The 23,591-nt window shown below is 34.3% G+C and overlaps 1 protein-coding gene across 3 annotated transcripts in view; it reads right to left on the bottom strand.

The window, feature by feature from the left end:
• Window positions 1–5,081: 5,081 nt before the first annotated feature.
• Window positions 5,082–23,591, bottom strand: part of GPM6A (glycoprotein M6A) — a 118,525-nt gene continuing 100,015 nt past the window's right edge. For all 3 annotated transcript variants that reach the window (XM_013190331.3, XM_048047775.2, XM_013190332.3), the window contains 4 exons: window positions 16,980–17,133; window positions 15,434–15,510; window positions 14,132–14,197; window positions 5,082–7,351 (listed from right to left, as the gene is read on the bottom strand). In XM_013190331.3, coding sequence (XP_013045785.1) covers window positions 7,199–7,351; window positions 14,132–14,197; window positions 15,434–15,510; window positions 16,980–17,133 — 450 coding nt within the window. In that variant the 3' untranslated portion in view covers window positions 5,082–7,198. The remainder of the gene's footprint in view (window positions 7,352–14,131; window positions 14,198–15,433; window positions 15,511–16,979; window positions 17,134–23,591) is intronic.

The following is a 23,591-nucleotide window of genomic DNA, read 5'->3' on the forward strand; positions in this document are numbered from 1 at the left end:
AAAAAAAATCTGCTCATACACATACACACATTAAATTCTGGGAGAAATCCTAAGTACGGTTATGCTTAACATAACTGTCAGGTGGTTTGGAAGAGCTAAAGGGAAAAAAAAAATTAGAAAAAAAAATATGAAGGATGAAGGTCTAGAGGCCTGCTATTAGCAGAAATCAAATCGAGCTGAATAGACCCATAAAGAGCCAAAGCTGCTATTATTTTTATAGATAATCATATCATTTGCACAAATATCTGATGATTATAATAGAGTAAATGTTATTTTTAACAAGAAAAAAAGTTCACCTTATCACTGAATTTCCTATGGCAATAGAAACGGTGGGTCTTCAGTGATGAAATTGGTTGCTGTTCACCACCCATAACACAAAGAGATCAAGAATGATAAAGATAAGATAAATTCAAACTAGGAACTAGGAAAAGAGAACCACATTACCCAAAAGACTGAGAAGTACAAAACCACCATCCTTGTAAAACAGAAATGAACAAATACACCTTCTGAGAGGGATGGATGTGTCCATGCAGCTGCAGCATTAACCATACTCAACGATGAATATAGAAATTGAAGTCCAAAAATGACCTTCCTCCCGTTTAAGAACTGTCTTATTTATTACCTGTTAACTTTCTCTCTTTTTTTTTTTTTTTTTTTTTACATATATGAGAACTTTCCTATGGCTAATTAATCTTAAAATACTTTTGACAAGAAACCATGTTGTTTAAATGTTGTTTAAAAATGATGTTTAAATAAATTGGAAATTAATCAGACTGTTGATATCCACATGGTTGCTGACACCTTCAAGGAACTCCAATAGGTTTGTTAATAGACTTCAATTTATAAAAAAACATACTGTGTTTTCTCAGGTGCATTTGATTTATTCAGGTACCCATTAATTTTTGGTACCCATTAATTAATTTTTACCCATTTTTGCTGTAGTTTTGAAAAAAAAAAATCTGATAACTGACCACTGGTTAATTGCATATTAAAAAAAAAAAAAAAGTTTTATCAGACCATGTACTGTGTATCTATGTAAATGATACGAAAATGTAATCACTTAACTTTTAACTATTACATTGCAAAAATCCTAGTATTTGTTTTTCAGCAAATGATATAAAAAACAGACTTCCCAGACTGCTGACCCTGAAATTCTGACTTTATTCATTTCTGTTCATAAAATGGACCCTTGCCACAGTGGGACCAGGATTATGTCTGTGTAGTAGTAGCCCTCTTCTGCATCATCCACTGATCTGCTTTAAATGACATAAGCTCTACCTGCTTGTTCCATGCTGCTGCACGTGTAACACATCTGCTATGCCATCACATTATTCATGCTGGGAAGGGAAACCAAGAGCACATGGCCACACCACCAGCTTCTTGGTCCTACTGTGACAGTTAAAGGCAACTTGCAGCTACAGGTTTCTCTCAGCCATCTGTTCTTTTAAGGATAAATATGTCTTGGAACTGCCCAAAATTAAGATTTTCCAGGCATTATATGCCATTTGTACCTTGTCAGAAGCTCTCAGTACTCCTTGAAACCTATAAGGTATACCTACTTTTGAGGCACAGGTCCTGTGACAGGTTATTAGTTGGCTGCTAAGGCTACTTTAGATGGAAAATCTTACTACTCTTTTTCTCTATCTTCATCCCTTCATCGTTGTCCAGCCATGTGACATAACACTCACTTGTTAGACTTTTTTTAGACTTGTTAGTCTTTTTTTTTTTTTTTGTAGTATGATTGGGACCTAGTGGCAAAATATCAGTTGTTGCTCTGTTATTGCTATATCTGTGGCAGCTGCTGCAAAAAGAGCTTTTCTTTGTCATCACCTCACCACTTCTAGAGGAGATACACCTACTCCCAGGTTATCCCTTCCAACCAGGGAAATTTCAGCAACACTGATTCAGATCAGAATCGCCAATTCAAACACCAACCAAGATTGTCTTTCCTGGGCCTCACATATATCTGGCCTGATATCTTGACATGAGAGGAAGGAGTCCACAACAGCTTGTACAATGTGGGCAGAACAATTTTCTCAGAACAAATTTCTCCTTGCAGAGTAGCTTCAACATTCCTGGCTAATGGTCAAACTATTGCAAGCCAAAGACGATCCACTTCTCTACCAATCACCAACCAATCACCATACCAGCAGGTATCACTTACCTGTTGCCATCATTACTAATAACTGTTAAATCCAGGAATAACCCTCTGAAGCGTTGGAATCCTCTGCAGATATCTGAAAGAATAAGAAACTATAGTTGATAACCTCAGAATTCAGAAACTGTTGGAGTTCCTCCCTTCTAAAGAATGCAAGTCAGAAAAAGTCAGAAAGAGCTGATAAATATATTAAGTGCTGACCTCTTCAATTGATAATCTACCCAGAATGTTGGAAGTGCCAAAAGGGGATATCACCTGGAGACATAAATCAGTTTGCCACCTAAATAGTGTTTATTTGCAGCATTTCTGTGCAACCCATTAGAAATAAAATGCTGCTTATAGCTAAGAGTGAGCTTGCATAAACAACACCTCTCCTCTCCTGGGATGGAATGTATTATAGTCTGCTCTTTTATGGCTTAGTTGAATTGTGATGTGGTCTCTTCAGAAAACCAGCTATATTAATAGTTGTGGTAATTCAGAAATTAATTTGACAAATGCATTGGAACTTAACAATGAACAGAACTATATAAACATTTGTCATTGATTATTATAGCAGGTACATCACAGAAATGTTCTGTCCTAAAATCTACCATACCAACTGTAGATGAATGCCACCATGGGTAGGTTCAACAAATACTTTTGATCAATATCTGAAGTCAAATTATTTTCCCTTAAGACCTATCTAAATGAAGTTATTAATTTAACCCTATTACATTTTTAATTTATTAATTAATCCATTTTAGTAGTTTAAGAAATTATCTGGAATATGGTCAGCTGTGTTACATTGAAATCTATGGGATAAGACTAGAGTTGTTTTTTGGTTTTTTTTTTTGTTTGTTTCTTTTAGCTTTTTTTTTAGAGGGGGTGGGGAGTCATTCACCATTTCTACTTTTGCTAACATGAAATTAGCAAATTTCAGTGTCTCTTGTTTTTAACTATATAGACAAACTACATGATACATTGACTTTAGGTGTAAGGCTGGCTTAAAAATCACCCTTCTCTCCATGCCTGTTGTGGACATTCATCCCCACATTTGCAGTGAATTTCACCATTGCCAAAATCATGCTGATGTAGATTTCTGTGGCTTTGCTGAAAACAGAAGCACTGATATGATCCTGTTGATATATAAAATACCTTGGGAAGGGAAGGGAAGGGAAGGGAAGGGAAGGGAAGGGAAGGGAAGGGAAGGGAAGGGAAGGGAAGGGAAGGGAAGGGAAGGGAAGGGAAGGGAAGGGAAGGGAAGGGAAGGGAAGGGAAGGGAAGGGAAGGGAAGGGAAGGGAAGGGAAGGGAAGGGAAGGGAAGGGAAGGGAAGGGAAGGGAAGGGAAGGGAAGGGAAGGGAAGGGAAGGGAAGGGAAGGGAAGGGAAGGGAAGGGAAGGGAAGGGAAGGGAAGGGAAGGGAAGGGAAGTTGATAGGGATAGAGATAAACAGTTGGGAAGGTTTTGTAACTCAAGCAGTTTTTGCATCTATTTTTTAACTTGCTATTAGCACTATTGATTACCCATCAGTAGTGCTAATAATCAATAGTGCTAGTATGTTAATAATTGATTAGCAATGGTGTTAATAACACTAATGGCAAACTATGAAGAAAATAAGAAACTGAGGACCTAGGGTTGGGAAATTCTTAAACTGGAGTCTTCATTGAAGTACATCCTTTTCTGCAGCAAATAAAAATAAAATAAATCAAATAAAATAATACTGTACCAAACATTTATCTACAATTGATTTTCTCATTTCTGAAAAGCACAACAGTCACAGTTTGACTAAGCACAGAAGTGTCTATAGAAATCAAGACCCATGAAACCTACCTCAAGATAAGTTAGCCTTGGCTGCCAGGAAGCAAAGAAGAGTCTGGAATGTACCAAATATGTGTATACTTTGAAGTGAACCAGTTATGACTGATGTGTTGTGTGATGGGAAGCTCTGCTGCTCCCTTGATCTGTGCTACTGATGAAAAATTGCTATTATGGAACACGCTCTCATCAAGAGCACAAAAAGAGCTGAATAACAGCTAGTTAAATGAGAAGTAAACACATTTGGGATTTATATCATAATTATTTTTCCTTGTTATCATGTTAATTGACACAGACACAGATAACATTTTCTTAACCATTTAAATTATGTTACATGCACGCAAGTAATGCAGAATTGTTGTCAAGGTTTTAAAGTATTAGTTACTGTAACTTCCAGGTACCAATATCGTCAGTAGTCTTCATGTTGATGCCAGACCAGCTTCTTGTAAGCTGTTCCAAATGAGACCTCAGTAATGCCAATCTTGTGCAGTTGTTCTCATGACTGACAGGTTAAAATTATAACAAGTATGTCCAGGCAAACTTGCTCTTCCTAGACTCTGGCATTCTGATCTTATATTATATATGTATATATTACTCTCTTATTCTTAGTATATATCATTTCTGATCCTAAATGTTCTTTAAGACATTTGAAGAAATTTACACATTAGGAATGGTCAGGAATTTTAATGAAGTACCCATATTACCTATAACTGAATTTCACATCATGGGAAAGCTGCATATTTTATTTTTACCTGTATGTGATTAGACAGAGGTACAGTCCAGAGAGAATTTAGAGTCATGAAAGGTATGAAAATATCACTCTTGGTTTTGGATTTTCTTTTATATCTTCCATTGAAATGATTTTTTTTTTAATCATAAATTTGACAGAGACATGTTCAATAATACATGCAACATCTCCAGATTATTTTTTCTAATTTTATTTTTTGCTCTCATAATTTCTGCCAGAGGATCTATATCCTGCAACATCTGAAAGTGGACTGTACAAAAAATATACACAACTGAGAACATTGTTCCAGTAGCAAGGGCAACAGAAGGAACTGGCTTCTTCCACTTCTGGTTACAATGATTTGGTAAGTAAAGACAAAGAAAAAATTACACAACACGAACAATTAATAAGTACACAAAGTACACAAGTGTCTTTATTACATTTTTGCTAGCACTTTGTTCTACATTTCAAAAACGCCACCATCAAGCTGTTGGCACATTTATGTACAAAACAGATTAATTGTAATGCCTGCTACAAAGCATTCTTTGTGAAAATACAAACTCTAATACCAGAGAAGAGCCAAAAGCATTAACATCATTACATGAGTTTAAAAGACATAGTTTTAAAAATCAGCACAAACATTTTAAGACACAAAACTGAAACACTACAATATAGAATCCAAAAGAGAGGTTCCTAATACTTTTTGCAGAACTGTAATACTGGTACTGCACATTATCAGAAAACTGTTGACCCCATAGGACAGCCTAAGTGTTAAAAAAAAATAATAAAAAGAAAATAAAAAGAAAAAAGAAAAAAAGATAAAATCAAAAACACAATCAAAAAAAAAACAAAACAAAACAACCAAAAGAAAAAAAATCAATCAACTAATACTACTTATTGCATTATCATGCCACAAATAACTATAGTATTACCCTCTACTTACTACAAGAATTGTTAAAAATTACTGATGATGCATGACTAGTAATAGTACAAAGAAGAGTTTTACTCAAGAAATTTTATTAGAAATGCACTTACACTGAGAGAGAATTCACAATGGTCCAATAAGTGCACAAAACTACCTAAGATTTTTAACACTGACAAAAATGTCTTGTCAGGCTACTTCACTTTAAAAGACACTTTACAGCATTCTTGTAGCATTAGAAATAGGCAAATAAAATAAAATAAAATAAATCCACCAAATTTGGTCCACTAATACAGATTTTGTTTAAATAGGGGTTTTTGTTTCATTTTTGATACAGGTAATTCTTTCAAATTAAGATGACCTATCTTTCTGATACCATTTTCCTATCAAAATAAATGTTCAAATATATTACTACACTTTCAAATAATAAGATCTGTAGTGGTCTTCTACCTTACTTTAACATAATACAGGTAAACAAATATGTGTAGGAAAGCTAGAAGCCAAGCTATAACATTTATGGAAGTATTCTTTAATATATCTTGTACAGTTCAGACAGGTGCAATCCATTTAAATTTTTAAAGCAGGTAAAAAGACTTCTGACTCCTACGGTCACTGTATTTTTGATATATTACTTTCATAAATGTAGCTAAGCAGTAATTTCTCACATCATCACATGAACAGCTCCAATTTAGCATAACCATCATTGAATTAATTAAAGAGAGATCATTCTGTAAAAAACTATGGATAACTATATCACTTAATTAACAACTGTCTATATACCATAACTCTTTAACAGGTAACCGTGGTATTGAATTCCTTCAAAAGGCAAGTGGCCATGCATTGTTAGCACCACGGGCTGCATGCTCACAATACAAACAGGAATTATCACCCATGGAACTTGGAACAAGAGAATATTCTTTAAAAACATCAATAACAATACAATGTTAACAAAGATAAGAAGCACTTTTTTTCTTTTTTTTTTTTCCTTTTTTTTTTTTTTTCCATTTTTTACCCACTATTACAAATTTAGAAATTGCACCTTTGATTGTTTAAAACTATCTTAGGACCTTCACTCAAGTTGATCAGGGTCCATCTGGCAAGATTTCCAAATATAAAGGAAAGTCATCAGTGTTTTCTTTATATATTGTACATCATGTACAATGGTCCCTTTGAAGTATACCTGTAGTTAAAGTAGTTATTGAACTCAAAACTAAAAAGTATAAAAAGCTATCTTTTTTTTCAAAAACATATAAGAAACAATGCAAAAGGTGTTATGCATAACACATACAAAGTGATTAAAAAAATCAAACACATATTTGTATTTGACAGTAGTTTAGTATCCTTCATCTAGCAGAACTAATTAGCTTAAAAGGATTCAGGAAAGGTTATTTAGGAGCTCTGTGGTAGAGAATGGTCACACAAAGTAAGAACTAATTAAGAAACCAAGTGCTAGACAACCAAGAATTGTATATGGGTGATATGTAAGTCACCCAAACTATCTTTTGTGAGAAGCACTTTCAATTGTTTTTAAAATGATTGGATGACCTTTAGTTAAACAACAAAGCATTCACATGTTAGAAGGTAAGAGAAGGATTCTTTTATGTGTAAGCATTGAGCCTCTCTTTAGAGCGAGTAGAATGAATATCATGAAGCTCTTGCTCTTCCTTTGACTTAATATCCTCATATTTTTGCATTCTGCAAGCATCTTTCACATAGGCCCAGTTGGCAGACAAGACCATGAGATAATGGACCTGTAAGAAAGGTAACATGGAGTTAGGCACCAACAGACCTAGTCAGAATACAGCATGTTCACGCTTCAAAAACCACAGGATCGAGTTTGGGATCTTATCAGAAGGGAGGCATTGCTAAGTCAAGAAGTAGTAGTACAGCAATATGACACAAAGTTCAACCCTGAGGTTTGTTAATCCTCAAATTACTTAGCTCATAGCTGACTTACTGTTAGTGTGACTTGCAGTTGGTAGCAATGAGTGTAAAAAATTAAGAGAATTGAAATTCAACAAATTTCATCAATTAAGTAAGTCTGTAAATCTATGTGGAAAAATGCCTTCTGGTAATTTCTGTCAGAGTTTTACCTACTGAATCACTATTTATTAAAGCAGTTGCTTAAAACTGAAACTTGCCATCGATACTCTGCAGCCTTATGACTACATATCCAATATAATTATGGAGAGATTTGCATTTTTCTTAAAGTTAGCATTGGCTTTCCATTTAGCCACAATTTCTTTCTTCTACCTACAGCTCTAGCTATTTCATCAACCTTTATTTATTTATTTTTACAGGGAAAGAGAACTGAGAGTTTTCCAAGTGTTCCATCCAAAAACAAAATACAAAAAGATCTGAAAAGAAAGGGAAAACTTCCCCTTCTTCTGGTGGGTATTGGAGATTGGATCTGACTTGCTTGCAGCATTGGAGATTGGATCTGACTTGCTTGCAGCCATCACAAATCACTAGATGAGCTACAATGATATATTCACAAAAAGCTTGGTTTATTTATACTAGCAAACAGGGAGGACAGGATGTCTATGAATACATTTCAGGATTAAACACCAGTTAAAGGATATTGGCAATTATGTCACATCAATAAATGTTTTCACTCAGCTTTGAGTAAATTTAATCTGAAAGTTAGTGAGAGGTATTTTAGCAGTAGAAAAACTACATTGTGCACTTGTTTTCCATTACAAATAGAGGATGTAAAATAGCCAATTCCTTTTGAGATGGAGCTTAGTTGTTTTAAAAATCACACAGTATGGATGTCAGAGCTTAATGGCCTGATGATGTCCAGTCTTCTGAACGGTGGCAATTAATAAACAAATGAGTGAAAAATTCTAACACAAAGTCAGTACAAAGGCTGAAGCTGTGGTCTCCAAGGAACTGCTGCCAAAAATACTTTTTTCGAAGTTTCTCCTTCAGAGGCTATCTGCATTCAGTCCCTTTTGTAGTTTGCTTAGTCTTCATAGCTGTGGCTGTCTACAGTTTAAATCTACAGTTTAAATCTACTCCAGCTATCTGTTTGAGCAGCAAGCTGCTCTCCTGTTCTTCATTTGACACCTATCTGAGGAAAATGGTCTGAGTTGCAGAGTCATAAAATAGAAACAACCGTTCAGAGAATCTGTCCTCCAGGAAAAAAAAGTACAAATATGAGTATTTCTGTGTATCCTTAGAAGCTTCTTAATATCCACAGTACAATACAAGCAGCAAAACGTGATGATAGTGCAAATGCTGGAGATGGCAGTGTACACTGTGTTTCTGGTCATCATTTAGTGCACAGGAAAAAGAAACGCTTTGTATCAAGCTAAACTATTGAACTATTGCAAAAGTTATCACCATGACTAGTGTCTGGGTCAGGCATTTCTAAATCAAATGAGAGACACTGTTGTTAAATCCCCATTAAGATGAATGAAATCCTTACTTTACCCACCGCTACCTCCCCCCCCTCCCCCCAGTAAAACTCTTGACAAAATTCCAAAATTCAAAGAAACAGGCTGGTAATCCTAATCATTTTGTCATCTCAGAGAATTACAATTTACAACCAATGAAAACACTGATGATATTTTTTTGACGGCAAGATTTCAATTGAAAATAAAATATGAACCTCTCAAAAATAACATCTAAGTACACAGATGAGAATCCTAGAAGTGGAAGGTATCTGAGCAGTGTACTTACATCTTCCTGACATTTTAAAATATATAAACCAGAAAACTTTGCAGCTGAAGATTATGATGAAAATGGGATGTAGGCCCCATGTGGGGAAAAATTCTTATAGACTCAAACTATTTGGTAATATCCCAGTATGAGTCAAATTTTAAAACTATTTTCATTTGGCATTTTTCTTGACTTTTCAAAAACTATAAGAAAGAAAAAGAAAAACTACTGTGAAAGTACTTTGACCATTGATCAAAACTTCCATTTTGTTGGAGTTGTTGGAAACAACTATTTTAGCTTGTATAATGATTATAATCTCAAATACATATTTATGATATAATTACCTATATATTAAAGAACCCCACCACTTTAAAAAAAAATAAAATTATTTAATACCAAGTTCCTAGATAACATTATCACACAAAGGAGGTCATCTCTAAGTGGCTGTCTAATTGCATTTCACACTTCCCTGACCTGGGTAGCCTGAAGCCAGTGGGGCCCTGTCAAGTCTTATTCCAATTGAAGCAGAGCAGCTTCCACAGTCTGCCTCAGGACGTTTCAATTACAGACATACAAAAGACAACCACAAGGTCCTTCCATACTCTGTGAAATGTTCCTGTCTAGATTTCTTCCAAAAGATAAAGTATGCTTCAACTTTTCAAATCTGTAGAATTTGTACCCAGTCTAGGAAGGGTTCGTTTGTTTGTTTCTTTGTTTTTTAGGGTTGTATGGGGTTGGGTTGGGTTTTTGTTTTGCTTTGTTTTTTTCCTTTCCTCAGCAGGGCAAAAGTCTGAAGAACTTATTTTCCTCTTACCTGCAGCTAATATCCTTCAAAAGAACACAGTTACACCTGAGGGAGAGGAACTAGCCCACTTATACATTTCCCTGCTTCTTATTTCAGGATAATTGATCATCTCTTCAGAGAACCTCTAGAGGACATAACTAAACTCAGTTTATGTGGAATTTCAGGCAGAAGAATACTGCTCAGATAATAACTTTCCCTTCCTTGAGAAGGGAAAAATATATATGTTATAATTCAGTTTTGGTGTAGTGGTGTAGTATATCACAGGTGGGATACTTAATAGCCAATCAACCCTTTGGGATGGCAGTGTTTACATTTAAACAACTTCATGTCATCTGGTTTCTATCTGGCACAACATTGAAAACAATAAAACTAATATGCATTACTTCAATGATCATTTGTGTATTCAGTTATTTCTATTCAGACACAAGTATAAATAGTAATGTTCAGAATCGTACATAACCCAAATTTAGTATAGTTCAAAATCCTGGCTAACTTTTCTGTGCTCAAGACTCACATACAGCACCTACAACATAAAGAACACTTTTCAGGCTTTTTTTCATGTTCTGCTGAAGTCTAAGAATGATAATTTTTCAAAATAAACTATTTGACATTTTCCTTCTCTGCAAAATCGTTTCCCCTGCCATACAATCTTGAAAGTATGAGTTTTTCTATATTTCAACTAATTTATAGACCAAGTCTCTTTTTGAACCCAAAATAGCATTCTCTCTTGGAGACTAAACAGATATCTAATTAATTGTTAAAAAAAAATAAAAAAATCAACATTCCTATACAAACCTGAGACCAAAAGGGTTTAAAGTAATAGCTATGGGAAAATTATTACTTATAACTAAATGTCTTTGCAAATTCTAACAGTTTTTGGTTGTTTTTGCAAAAAACTTTTTCTAATATGTTGTATTTTAAAAATATGGACTAATAAAAAGAATCTTGCTGACAGATGGTCTTAATGTGTATGACCAAATTGATTTCTTTGGTAAATTTGTCCATATCTCCAGAACTGATGATACAGTGAAGTATATCAATGTAATGACTAAATGTCATTTAAAAGACATAAAATGGTGATTTTACCATTTCAGTTATTCAGCAGTTTCATAGATGTTGCAGTATTACTCCTGGTTGGTAACAGATACAAAATGCTTACTACTTCAGTCAGATGGACTGTTCTTGTTTAAAGAAAATGTCTGTAAGAAATATTATGAAGTTGCAATAAATTCATGTGCTTTCCTTTTGTAAAGGACAGGTATTTTAATCTCATTTTTCTGTTAAGAAATCTCATTAAAATTCACAGACATGGAGACTTGCTACTCTTGTGAATATATACAAAAACACTTCATCAACTTAATATATTTGTGTTTATTTTTGCAATAGCACATACAGGGAAGGACTTTGTTTCTCCAGTGACTTAAATGGCCTCTGCACACTTTGTTCTTTACCCTAGCCAACTGTTGACACCTTCTGCTGATTTGAGCATAGGATATTTCTTCTTGCTATATGAGGCATTTAGGACACAAAATACATTCAACTGCTTGTGGTTTAGACTGGTGGGCAGCCATTTGCTCACTCCCCTCCAGATAGAGGGGGGAGAGAATGGGGGGGGGGGGGGGGGGTGGATAATAACCATGGGTTGAGGTAAGAATAGCTTAAAGAAAAATAAGAAAAATAAATAAAAGAAAGCAAACAAAAAACACAAGCAAGTAATAATAAAAAATTAATATTTTTAAAAAAGAAAGAAAATGATGCACAGTGCAATTTCTCACCATCCGCTGACCAATGCTCAGCCAGTCCACAAGCAAGAGCAGCCCCCCTGCTAACATCCCCAGCTGTTATTGCTGAGCATGCCACCACATGGTGTGGGACATCCCTTTGGGCAGCCTGGGCCAGCTGCCCTGGCTGCATCTCCTTCCAGCTCCTGGTGCACCCCCAGCCCACTCGCTGGCAGGGCAGCATTATGAGCTGGAAAGGCCTTGGCTCTGTGCATGCACTGCTGTGCAATAACTAAAAACATTGGTGTGTCATCACCACTATTTTAATCAAAAATCCAAAACACAGCATCATATAAGCTACTAGGAAGGAAATTAATTCTGTTCCAGCTGAAACCAGGACACTCCCCTAAATTACTTCTCTCTTGAGAAATTAAACTTCCCTTAAAGAAAGGGAACCTGTTAATATCTGCTTGTCCAACTAAATTCTGAGCTTTCCCTCTTGTCTTGTCCCCAGTCTTTGGGCTACCATAGAGTGTGAAGCACACTGCCCAATCTATAGAAGTGGTCTTGTATGTCAGTTTTAAAATTATGACCATTGAAAAGTAGAATGTGCTAGTCTTTACCTTGAGATAACCACAGTGTCAAAAACAAGTTAACAAATTCATGAACAAATAAAAATACAGACAACAGAGCTTCGAACATAACAAAGGGTAAAAAGACACATAAATCTTGCTAAGCAAACATTTACCAGCATTTGGACTTTACTAGCATTTGAACTTTACTAGCACTTATTTCCTTAACTTATATTTCTTCTTGTTAACGTATATTTCTGTTGAAATCATCAGTGTTATCATGCCTGCTCTGTGCAGTCACAGAATCCAATAAAAAGCACATTTGGATAGGGGTAACCCTTAAGAAATATGATAATAGATGGGAGCCATCAAAATTCCTAGTGGATCAGTGCTTGGTGTAGCACATCTAAGGTATTTTTGATATGGTACTCTGAGCTTTGAAGGGTTTTTTAAAGCTTTATTGAAAGTATCATGTATTTGAACTTACATGGCTCAATGTAACTACTTAACTTGTTTCTACTGAAGGAAGATATATTCAGTTTGTTTTCACTGAAAATCTTTTGGTAGCTGTACTGATTCAAAACTCTTATTTGAAATACAAAATTGTTATCTGAACAAATTAGCATTCGATAATTACTAGTGAATATATTTCACAACAATAATGCAGCACCAAAGAAATAATGTTTTCTTGGACATATTTTCATAATACTAATACATATATTACAATCATTACTATTTAGTCTTCATTTTTTTCAGCTGGAAGCAGAAAAAAACTGATTTTGGAAACTTGGCGAAATTATTAGTATAAAACACTACTACACTATTGTACATATTATTTGTGATTTGAAACAACAACAAAAAATTAAAATATGTATTCTTCTTTCAGCTCTCTCTGCTTCGTTGTCAGGGTATTGTGTAATACTGAAAACACGGCAGGGAAGACCAAAAAAAATCAGTAATGCAACAGGAATACTTGCTTCATTGAATATTGTTTGGCTGTCTCTTTTTATACATGTAATTCTAGGGAGAACAAAAAATGTATGGCTTTAGCATTCAATGAAAAAATATTAATAGCAATAGTAACATCAATCACCACCACTAACAGTTCTCTTACAAAATGCATCAGTACAGAGTAACAGTACTTTTTCCTTCCATGTACCAACATGTACCACAGCAACCTACACCATACAGTACCCACTCTAAAAATATCTTTATGTTTGGGCAGACAAAGCAGACAAAGACAGAAGAGCAGGGCACTAGCTCACACACTTTTTTCTCATTGTAATATTCTCATTGGCAAGAATGTTGTCAAATCCAAGGCAATCTTTGTTATAAAATGGCAGAAATTATTCCTGAAAGAAAAGATGACACATTCACATGCATGTACAGAACAGATAAAAAGACCCTGCTCTTAAAATAACAGCATGGTAATCCTATGAATACCCAGAAAGTATAGATCATATAAGGATATTACTATGGTCATGAGAAAAACACAGGGTTTCAGACACTTGTCTCAATACAGCAACAGAAAGGTAAAAATTCTTAGCAGGTACTTGACAGTGTTTTTTATTCAAAGAGGTAGTCATGGTATTCTACTTCAAAGGGAATCCAACAATATAAATTAAAAAAATAAAAATAAAAGGTAAGAGGTAGTATTGAATTACAGAAATATACTAATAGCAGGCAAATTGAATAACTTATACTAAACAACAATCAGAATGTATTAGTGATTCAGATGACAAAGGAAATAAGGGGTTTTGGGAAGCTTACCATAGCAATGACTGCTGCTCCAGCTCCAGCAAGTGCCACAATGAACAAGTGGAATGTCATGTTTAGCTGCAGAGGGGGACAAAGAAAGGAACTTTTATGGTGGTAACATTAAATGAAAACTGAACAAAAAGTCTGAGTAACGTAGAGCAAATGACTACCTTCCTGCTACTACAAAAATAATGATTGCTAATACTTTTTCCAAATGATTGACATTACTACATGACATTGTACATGTGCCTGTGTTGTTACAATACTCACATCAAGGAAAAAAAGTCATAAAACATTTTTAAAAATTATTATTTAAAAATAAACAGACCCACTTTAAAAAATATATTATTTTTACAGTACTATGGTTTCTTTAGTGGCAGTGACAGCCTAAGAAGAAACTGTTATTGTTCAGTCACTGTAGCTTTCTAGCCTCATATACTGATTTAATTTCCTCCCAATTTTTCCAGTAAAATTTGTGTATAGTGCTTTAATAGAAACCAATTTACTTAAGTAATCCAAGTTGACCACCTTCCCCATCCCATCTCAAACTAAATAATTACATCTGTTTTTCATTTCAGTGATCTGGTTTACTCAGAAGTCAACATAGTGAGTGCTGACTGAACAGCCAGGGTTGCATTTTCTTAGATGCTTTTGGTATAAAAGAAGGCTTATTGTGTAACTTCATGCTAGGAATATTTATTCAGAGTAAGACCCAGTGAAACATTTAGTGAAGCACCTTCTGACTTCAGAGGGATCGAGATTTTAGTTTCTCCTTTTGTTTTATATAGGCATAATTTTGTCTGTCCTATCTTCATCCTGACCATATAAAAACAAAACCAAAAACCTCTGCTGCAATGAAATGGGAGGCCTTTGCCTAAAGGATAAACTACAAAGAAAAATGTACAAGGAGTTATTATCCTAACACACTGCAAAATTTGGTCAAATCCATTTGAAAACATTATTCTCTTGTCACAACAGTAATCAAGATCTTCAAATAGAGATTCCATATATAGACCTCTTCATTGTGCAGCAAGTGCATTAGCTTTCAAAAACATCACGGTAAATATATTCATGACTTAATGGAATTCTTAAAAAAAAAATACAAATGTATTTAGAAAACTAACGGCTGGAGAAACAACACTGAATAGATCCGGTACATGGTAAAAGAGCAGGAGAAGTACTTGATGACTGTATTTTCCACTGGGCTTATTTTTATCATTCTAGCAAGAACTGGAATATAAAAAGTGAGAAGAAGACATACGTATCAGTTATTTGCTATACAGGTCTGACAAAAGCATCATCACATTTACTCACCTCATTAGAGTCACACATCTTGATAAAACTTTCTGATGTGGTGCAAACCTTCTTTTCCTCTCCAATTGTGACAATACCTGGAGTAGAATAGATATTCACAGTATTTAGTGTTCCTAGTACATGGCTTTCTTGGCTTTGAAGTAGGCTGCTAAGAAATACAAATTCCTGGCTCCTACACAGAAATTTATTTAACAACAAAATAAAATTTTCCTAATTTCAATCATCAGAAAATTAACACATCATCTATTTAGTAAAAGCCTATTAGGAAACATGTAGACAATAATTTCTTGGCCAATTTAAAAAACAACAACAACAAAAAAGTCTTTATTCCTTTATTCTATATTTTAATCAGCACAATAATCAAAACACCAGAAAATAATTTGCAGCCAGTGTAAACACTTACCATGCCAATATATTCATAAATATTCTCTACCCTCATGTTGGGAAGTGTGCTGTATATTGTATTCAGATGTGTTGATCTGGTACAAAGCTTCATTCAAAAGTTATAAAAAAAACAGCACTACCCAAACACATACTTTATTTTAATAATAGTTTCTATCAGATAGAATAAACAGAATTTATACTGCTTACTTCAGCTAATGTCCATGTACAAAATCAAAGCATGAAAAAAATTGCTGTAACTGGTTAATCATGAAATATGGTATTTTTCTTTCTTGTTAGGAATGAGCAGATTTTACACTGAATTTATAGGAAACAGATATATTCACAGAACATACATTTTACATGTTTGTACCATATGCTCATTTTAAATAAAATTAATTAAAAAAATAGCAAAACAAAAGCTCAGAGAGAAGTACAAATACTTTTGATGAGATCTGTACAGACAGTTGCTTTTTCAAGTCACCTGTCATATGGAGGCAGGAGGGGGCAGAAAGTATAAATAAATAAAAAAAAAATCCCTCAAGAAAACATCAATAAAACAATAATTTTGAACTATTTTCTTTCAGGGTAAGTGAAATATTCGGCATTAACCAAACCCCTTCATTCTTAAGTAATACAGCAGTTTTATATCTTGAGAGCAATTAAAAACATACCACACATTTATATTAGGTGAAGGAAACAAATGAAGGAGACTCACAGGAGTGTCCAACAAGAATAAGATTCAACAAAGCTTTGTGGGCTGAGAAACCATCAAGACCAGAGTATCTAGACTTAAGTCAGTCTTGTGGCGGAACAGAACTGAGTTATCATCACCACCCCAAGAATTCTCAGACTTTTTAGGATTCCAAACCCCCTTTTGTCCAAATTCCCCATCCTCCACAAACACACAAATGTCTATATTGCAATTTTTTTTAAACTCCATAGCTCATCCTGTAGCCCCACTTTCTTCCTCCAGTAGCCTCATAGAGAGTTACTATATGTATTCTTCATCTTCATCAGGCCTGGAAATGCAGTGACTGATATACTGCTTTAACTTGTGGGTAAAATGGTAGAAGCAGGCATTTTGGAAACACTGAAGCAGATCATTTCAGATACTTGGAAATAAAGCAACGTGACATTTTCTATTGTGAAATCTTGCACATACCATACTGGCGAAGATCCAAGCAGAGATTAGCTCCATCCACTAAAGTGGCATTTCGGCAAATGGTCCACAGATTGAAGTACATGTAAACAGGCAGAGAAGTGAAAGCCGTAACGCCGAGCCAGGCCAACATAAAGATGTATGTCAGCATAATAAACTATAGAAAAAGAGGGAAAAACAAAACTAGTGGTAAGTCAGAATTTAACTGACACAATTAAAAAAAAAAAAACACGAAGAAAAAAAAGCATTTCTGATTGTCTTCATCTTTTTCTTTGTTTACGTTATGGTTTGGGTCTGATAATCAAATCATGATTTGATCAAAGTGAATGACAGAGCACTAACATGATGTTTCTGAAGAACAAAGCAGTGATACTTCCAGAAATGCAAGCTTACTCCACATTCCTGTCACTCTTGGGTCTATGATTGATACAAACCACCACACCTAAAGTACTGACAGAACTGCATGCTTTCTGAAGCATAACTCTACATCTCTCCCATCATTACTTCTTTAAGACAAGAGACTACTGTGATTGGTTTTACTGCAATCTTTCATGATACAAAATAATGAAATAATGAAATACTATACACTATGCTTGTTTTTGCTATTAAAATCTGAGTCTTAACAAAAATGAGTCATTATCCATGGCTATCACAGAATCTCACTAGCACTGAATCAGTGAGACCATCTATTTGTCACTTTGTTACTATATTTATACTTATTTCAGATAGAAAGAAATACAAGGGAATTAATCACAGTGAACAAATAAGGGTGCTTACTGCTGTTAGTAAGGAATACATTAAATTATATGCTTTGTAATACGTATTCTCCAAAGGCTACACATTTTCTTTTTTTAGCCATGAGTCTCCAGAGTATAGCAATCTGCGTGTATAGCAATCTGCATGTAGGAAGCATTGAACTCTCCTTGCCTTCTGGTCTGGTAGTTGCTGGCACACCCTGCCTCTGTAAATAAGTAAGCATGCTACCTTACTACTCCGCTGCTAACCTGAGACAACTACCAGACACATTCATCAGTAACAAATTACCTTCTCATTTTATACTGTGGAAAGCATATGAAGATGCTACATGGTTAAACGTGGAAGATAAGTCAACTTCTAAATGTTGAATCCAAATAGCACCAAGATTTGATGGCTTCAGAAATGCTGATGAATCTAAACAGACTGCTGAAATAAAAAAAATTTCAGCACACTGACTTTTTTGTAACTGCTTGCCACAGAAAAACATTGAATCTGAGAATAGGAAATAAGGTCTATTTTTGAAAGCAGAATAAGCCAGTCCACAATCTGCTTAAAATTAAACCTTAAAGAGTAAATAAAGGGAAAATGGAAAACACTTTGTATTTCTGTCTAAGGCAAGATCCCTCACATTAGGTGAGAAAGGAACAAGCCTAATATAAATGTGTTTTTTAGTTATTGAAACCAAATAATTTCAGATGTGAAGTATTGTAAACAGTAGTGAAAATCATTAGAAGCATAGCTTGTCCATCTGGACCTGTTCAGGCAAAACAATGCAAAGCAACAAAAGGTTTGAATTTTAGGTGAGGAAGTTTTATTACTTTGATGATATGGGATGGGCATTGTCAAGCATTATTAAAAAGACCTTAATTTGATTTACCTTAACTCACTTCCAAAGAATATTAATTAAAATCCATTTTAATTCTGAGGAAGTGTATTTACATAGGGATTTAATGTAGTTTAATTAATCCAGTTTCAAATTCGATTCAGGTTAATTTTCCTGATTGTCCCTAGAGACTTTCAGCAGTACTTTGAAAATCTAGAGAATTTACAGCACTAAAAATAACTATCAGAAGGATGCAAGAAAGTAAATGATATAGGTGAATAAAGAAGAGAAGCATTTTTTCTTCTCTCCGTGTTAGAGTGTTAAAGCTGATGAGCCAACATCTGGTTCAACCCTAGGCACTCATTTACAAATAATTACTTGGAAAATTACTTGGAAATGTTGATTCACTTAAGGGCTATGAATTCTCAACCGAAATGTTATGTCTGATCTTACTTTTTTATTATCAATCTAAAGAGTTGCATATAGCTTTTCTAAAGTAGAAGCAACAGATAAGAAAGAATGTTCTCCATGTGTTCTCAGAACAAACTATAAATTCTGTTTATTATTTTATGTTCTCAGTTTACAGTTTTCCAGCAGTATTTTAAAGGTAAAGACAGCTTCGTTAGTTTATATGCTATGAGTTTGTCAAAAGCAGCTAAATCTGAGGCCTTATTTTTGAGCCTTTTTCTGAAATTTCTGAATAACATTTAAGAAATTTAGTACAGTACTCAGTGTAGAACTTGTATGACGATTTAACAGGCAGAAATAAATCCTTTATATTAGTTATATTACTGAATTGATATTACTGTTTATAAGACTAGGATCCACACAGGTTCAGGAATCTGTGCAGTCTGTGATTACCACCAAAAGGAATAAAAAGATCAAGCTTAATATGAAGGTAACAATTCCAGTTTAATATTTGTGGTTGTCTCTGTCTCTCCGTATTCTAGAACAGGAAGCTTGCTTAAAAATCTGTACTGACATAATGCAAAGCATTGGTATAACAAAGGGGAAAAAACAGGGCTCGTGATCCTAAAAATAATTAAATAATTAAATAAATAAATAAAATAAAAAATGCCTGGGGCATAGAATAAGAACAGCAGAAATCTGTCAGATGATCACTGTTGGGAGTCACAGGAGCTGCCTGCTTAGAATTGCATGCTTGTTTATTTTCCTTTAAAAATATGAATCTTTGGTTTAGTGGCTCAGAAAAAGGGGATCAAATGTTGGTTTCATTTTAAAAAATATTTTACAAAAATAAGAACTTCATTTACTTCATTTTTCCCTCCTTTAGCCACTTTTTACTAATGAGCTGGTGGCCAATTATGTGCTCAAATCCATGTCATAATAAAATAGAGAAATTTCCTTCTTTTCACTTGCACAAGTTGTTATTTTCTAGCAACAGTAGAAGTTAGCTTATAAATTCTCATTATAGTTGAATGAAATTGTGAATATTTTTGTTTAAAAATCACAGGTGAAGGACAAAAACATACATATTTTTTATTAATTTCCTTTTTAATCTACTCTCTTTGCTCCAGAAGGCATATGAGAAATGCTTAAGGAGCCTGTTCACTCCAGGAATTAAATTCAGAACTCAGTCTCTGAGATTCAAAGGGATCATTCTCCTTTGAAGTAGCATTCTACCATGTGGCAAACCAAAGACTCATGAAATAGCAGTACGGTATCTTTAAGAGGTACCACAGTTTGTTCTTTACTACTCTGTGTATTTTATTTGTAGTGAAAATGACTTTCTCTGGTCAGCTCAGTTTTCACTGTAAGAAGCCAAACACACAAAATAAAGTGGAAACAATAGAGAAATTCATTTTACAAACAAGAATAACTGAAGTAGATAATCATGCTAGTGAAACAAATCTTTACCCTTTGAAGCAGTTAAATTCTTGTATCACCTCCATGGCTGGTAAAACCCTCCCACCAGGTTTTACAAGCTTTCCATTGCTAATAACAGCTGCCATGAATTATCAAAGCAAGCAAGTCGTCAACCCTTTTGGAAATATTTTATTATAAAATCTCCACAGATGAGTGTCAGTAAGTGGAAATTTCATAGTACATTCTGAAATGGTATGTATACAGCACAACAACTTTCATGGCAGTCACAGCTAGGTAGAATCCTGTTTCCACTGAAAACATTAACAAAACCCTGTCTGTTTTAATAACCTGATTTCAGGTACTCCTTTCTTTTTAAAATCTATGGATACTGGTCCCATGAAAAGCATATTGATTGACTTTCTAATACCGTTCTTATTTTACTTTTGTTAAAAATATTTTAATACCCCCTAAAAAAACATTTTATGACTGCTTCAGTCACTATGGAGACAGAGATTACAAAATGTTTAAAAATGCTGTTACTACAAAGAGATGGATTGAAATGCAAAGTAAACTTGAGTTGTTATTCTAGTCATTTTACTGTATGAAGACATTGCTGCTCACTACAAAATAAATAAATCGATCTATATATACAGAAATACAGCAACAAATTCAGAAGTGCCTGAAAAATAGCTCAACTCTAAAAACCTGTTACTATGTAATTTTATCTGTTGCAAACCACTCAGTACTAATGTCTATACTTGCTCTTAATTTAGTCATACACTTATTTTATATGAACTCCCTGACATGAGCTCTAAACCCAAAGAGTTACAAAAAGATGGATGCCTTGCTGTGTTTATATCTCATTTAGATTTATTATCTACTGTGATACACCCATAAAATGTTCTTGTTTATTTTCAGCTTGATGATCTAAGATTTTCCTTCCAAACCTCTTCACAGGCTTAGAAATTCTCTTCTGCTGTTTGCAGATGGCAAATCATAAGCATGAACAGGAAGATCTTTTCAATTTCTTTCTAAATTGCTCTGTCTCTCTAATCTCACACTTGCATTCAATCCTCCATAGATTTGATTTCAATGCTAATAAAAACCTAATTATACAGATATCTTTAAACTCACTTATATATCTATGTTTAAGATGTTACAGATCATTGTTTGTCATCCTAGCTATCCTCCCTTAGCATTCAAATGCTTTCTTCTTACACCAGGTAAGAAATCTAAATATGTTTAAGGACTGTTAAAGAGCTTACAACCAAATGGACTCCCCTAGTATTCTCCATTCTGTGCTAACTAGCATTTCCTACATTCATGCCTCATGCCTCATTCCTGAATAGAAGTAAAAGATGAAACATGAATATTGCCACTTATCTTATTTTACATATAATGCTGCTGGAATAAAGAGACCGATGTTTTGATAGTACTGCTAAATGTGCTATGAATCACAGAAAATACACACATGCAAAGTATTTTCTGCTTGTTCTAGAATATCACACTCACTACTCCTAACACTCACTTGTTGGTCTTTTATTATTGCCTCTACAAAACATGTTCATCCTCTCTATCTCTGACATGTCATATTCCTAGGCAAAGCTCCAAGATTCTTGTTGAAACATAGTTACATTTCATTCTATGTAATTACTGTTGCATAGTTGATTCTTCTTGGCTGGCATTCAAGTCAACTGTTTCAAGAGGGGAAAAAGAAAAAAAAAAAGCCAGTAATATTGCAATATTAGTCCAAATTTCTTTTAATAGTGGGGCAGACTGTAACAGCCAAAATAACTTCTCAGGTTTGCTTAATTGCAGTTCATTTGCATAGTAAATAGTTGCCAATGTGACATTCTCTAGATTGTTAAAATCTGTTACCAGAAAATAATCAAATCCTTGAAATTTAAACTTTTTAAGCATGCATTTAATGGGACTGGTTTTTAAACACTTATATTTCATAAATATTTTAAATGGAAGAAAAACTGATCATGATAAAATTAAAGTCAATTATCACCATTACTTTCCTCTTTTCAGCTGCATGCATTTTTTTCTATAATACCTTTAAATTCCTTCCCTTAAAGGTTAAAATATTCCAAACATGATGTCTGATGCTTTGAAATGAGTTAGTAGCCTATAAAAAAATGTTTAAATTTCTGATGTACTGTGAATTGATTTACTGGTAGAAGTGGGGGAGAAAAATTCCACAGCTGCATCACAAATACAAAAAGAAGATTTTCTAACAATTTCTTTCATGTTATTGAAATTTTGCTTTGTAAATAAATCTACTACGTAACCATGAGAATGCACTCCATTTGAAAAAGATGGATCTGCAATGATGGATGACTAGGTTTTCCCTGAAGATTTTATAATTTACCTCTGTGATACTTTCTTGTAAACAATATATTTGATTTTATTATTTCTGAAATTTCTTTATTATGTTGATGGTTTTGTAGCATTATGCTGCTTAAAATTTTTAGCATTAGGTATTCTGTGTGTCATTTTTTGTAGTCTGATAGGTTTCTGAAGTCCTACATAGAGCATTGGACCTTATCTGCTGTTTAACAGCAGCAGAATTTCCTGTCTAGTTTTGCAGTCTTCCAGATACGATTTTTTTTCTAACACAGTGATGATTTCAAAACACTTCTTTCTCATAGTTAGTTTGACATTTGGAATTACTTTTTCTCAAAATGTGTATGCTTACATTTTCACATTCTCAAAGTTTTCCTCTTCTTTTTCTTCTTTTTAGTGATGTTTGCAGTAGATCAGCTTGAGACTGGAGAAGCCTATGAGAGAATCAAGTGCTATGGACCTTCCCTTTTCTTGTTTGCTGGCTTCCCAAGCAGTGAAAGTCAGTGACTGAGCTTTTAATCAGCCAGAAGATTCTAAAAGTGTGACCATTCACACTTCTGAGAAGTATTACCTTCCTGAGACTGCAGGATCTTTGTATTGCTGCTCAAGCTACTGAGATTTTCTTCATAACCGCAGTATGATGGAACTTATTATCTGATGTTTAGAAATTGTTAAAGCTCTTCAGCTGAAAGAAGTATGTTGTTAAAAATGCTTTGTGTTGCTGACTAAGCCTAACCAGCTTAACCTGAATGCTAATCATTACACATGACTAAAAGGATACAAGCCACTGCTTGGGTGGGAATAAATTTAGTCCATAAAATACTACAGGTTACCCCCTTCTTCCTGGGCAAGCAGGCCCA

Source organism: Anser cygnoides, chromosome 4 (genome assembly GCF_040182565.1).
Source record: "Anser cygnoides isolate HZ-2024a breed goose chromosome 4, Taihu_goose_T2T_genome, whole genome shotgun sequence".
NCBI classification, from domain to species: domain Eukaryota; kingdom Metazoa; phylum Chordata; class Aves; order Anseriformes; family Anatidae; genus Anser; species Anser cygnoides.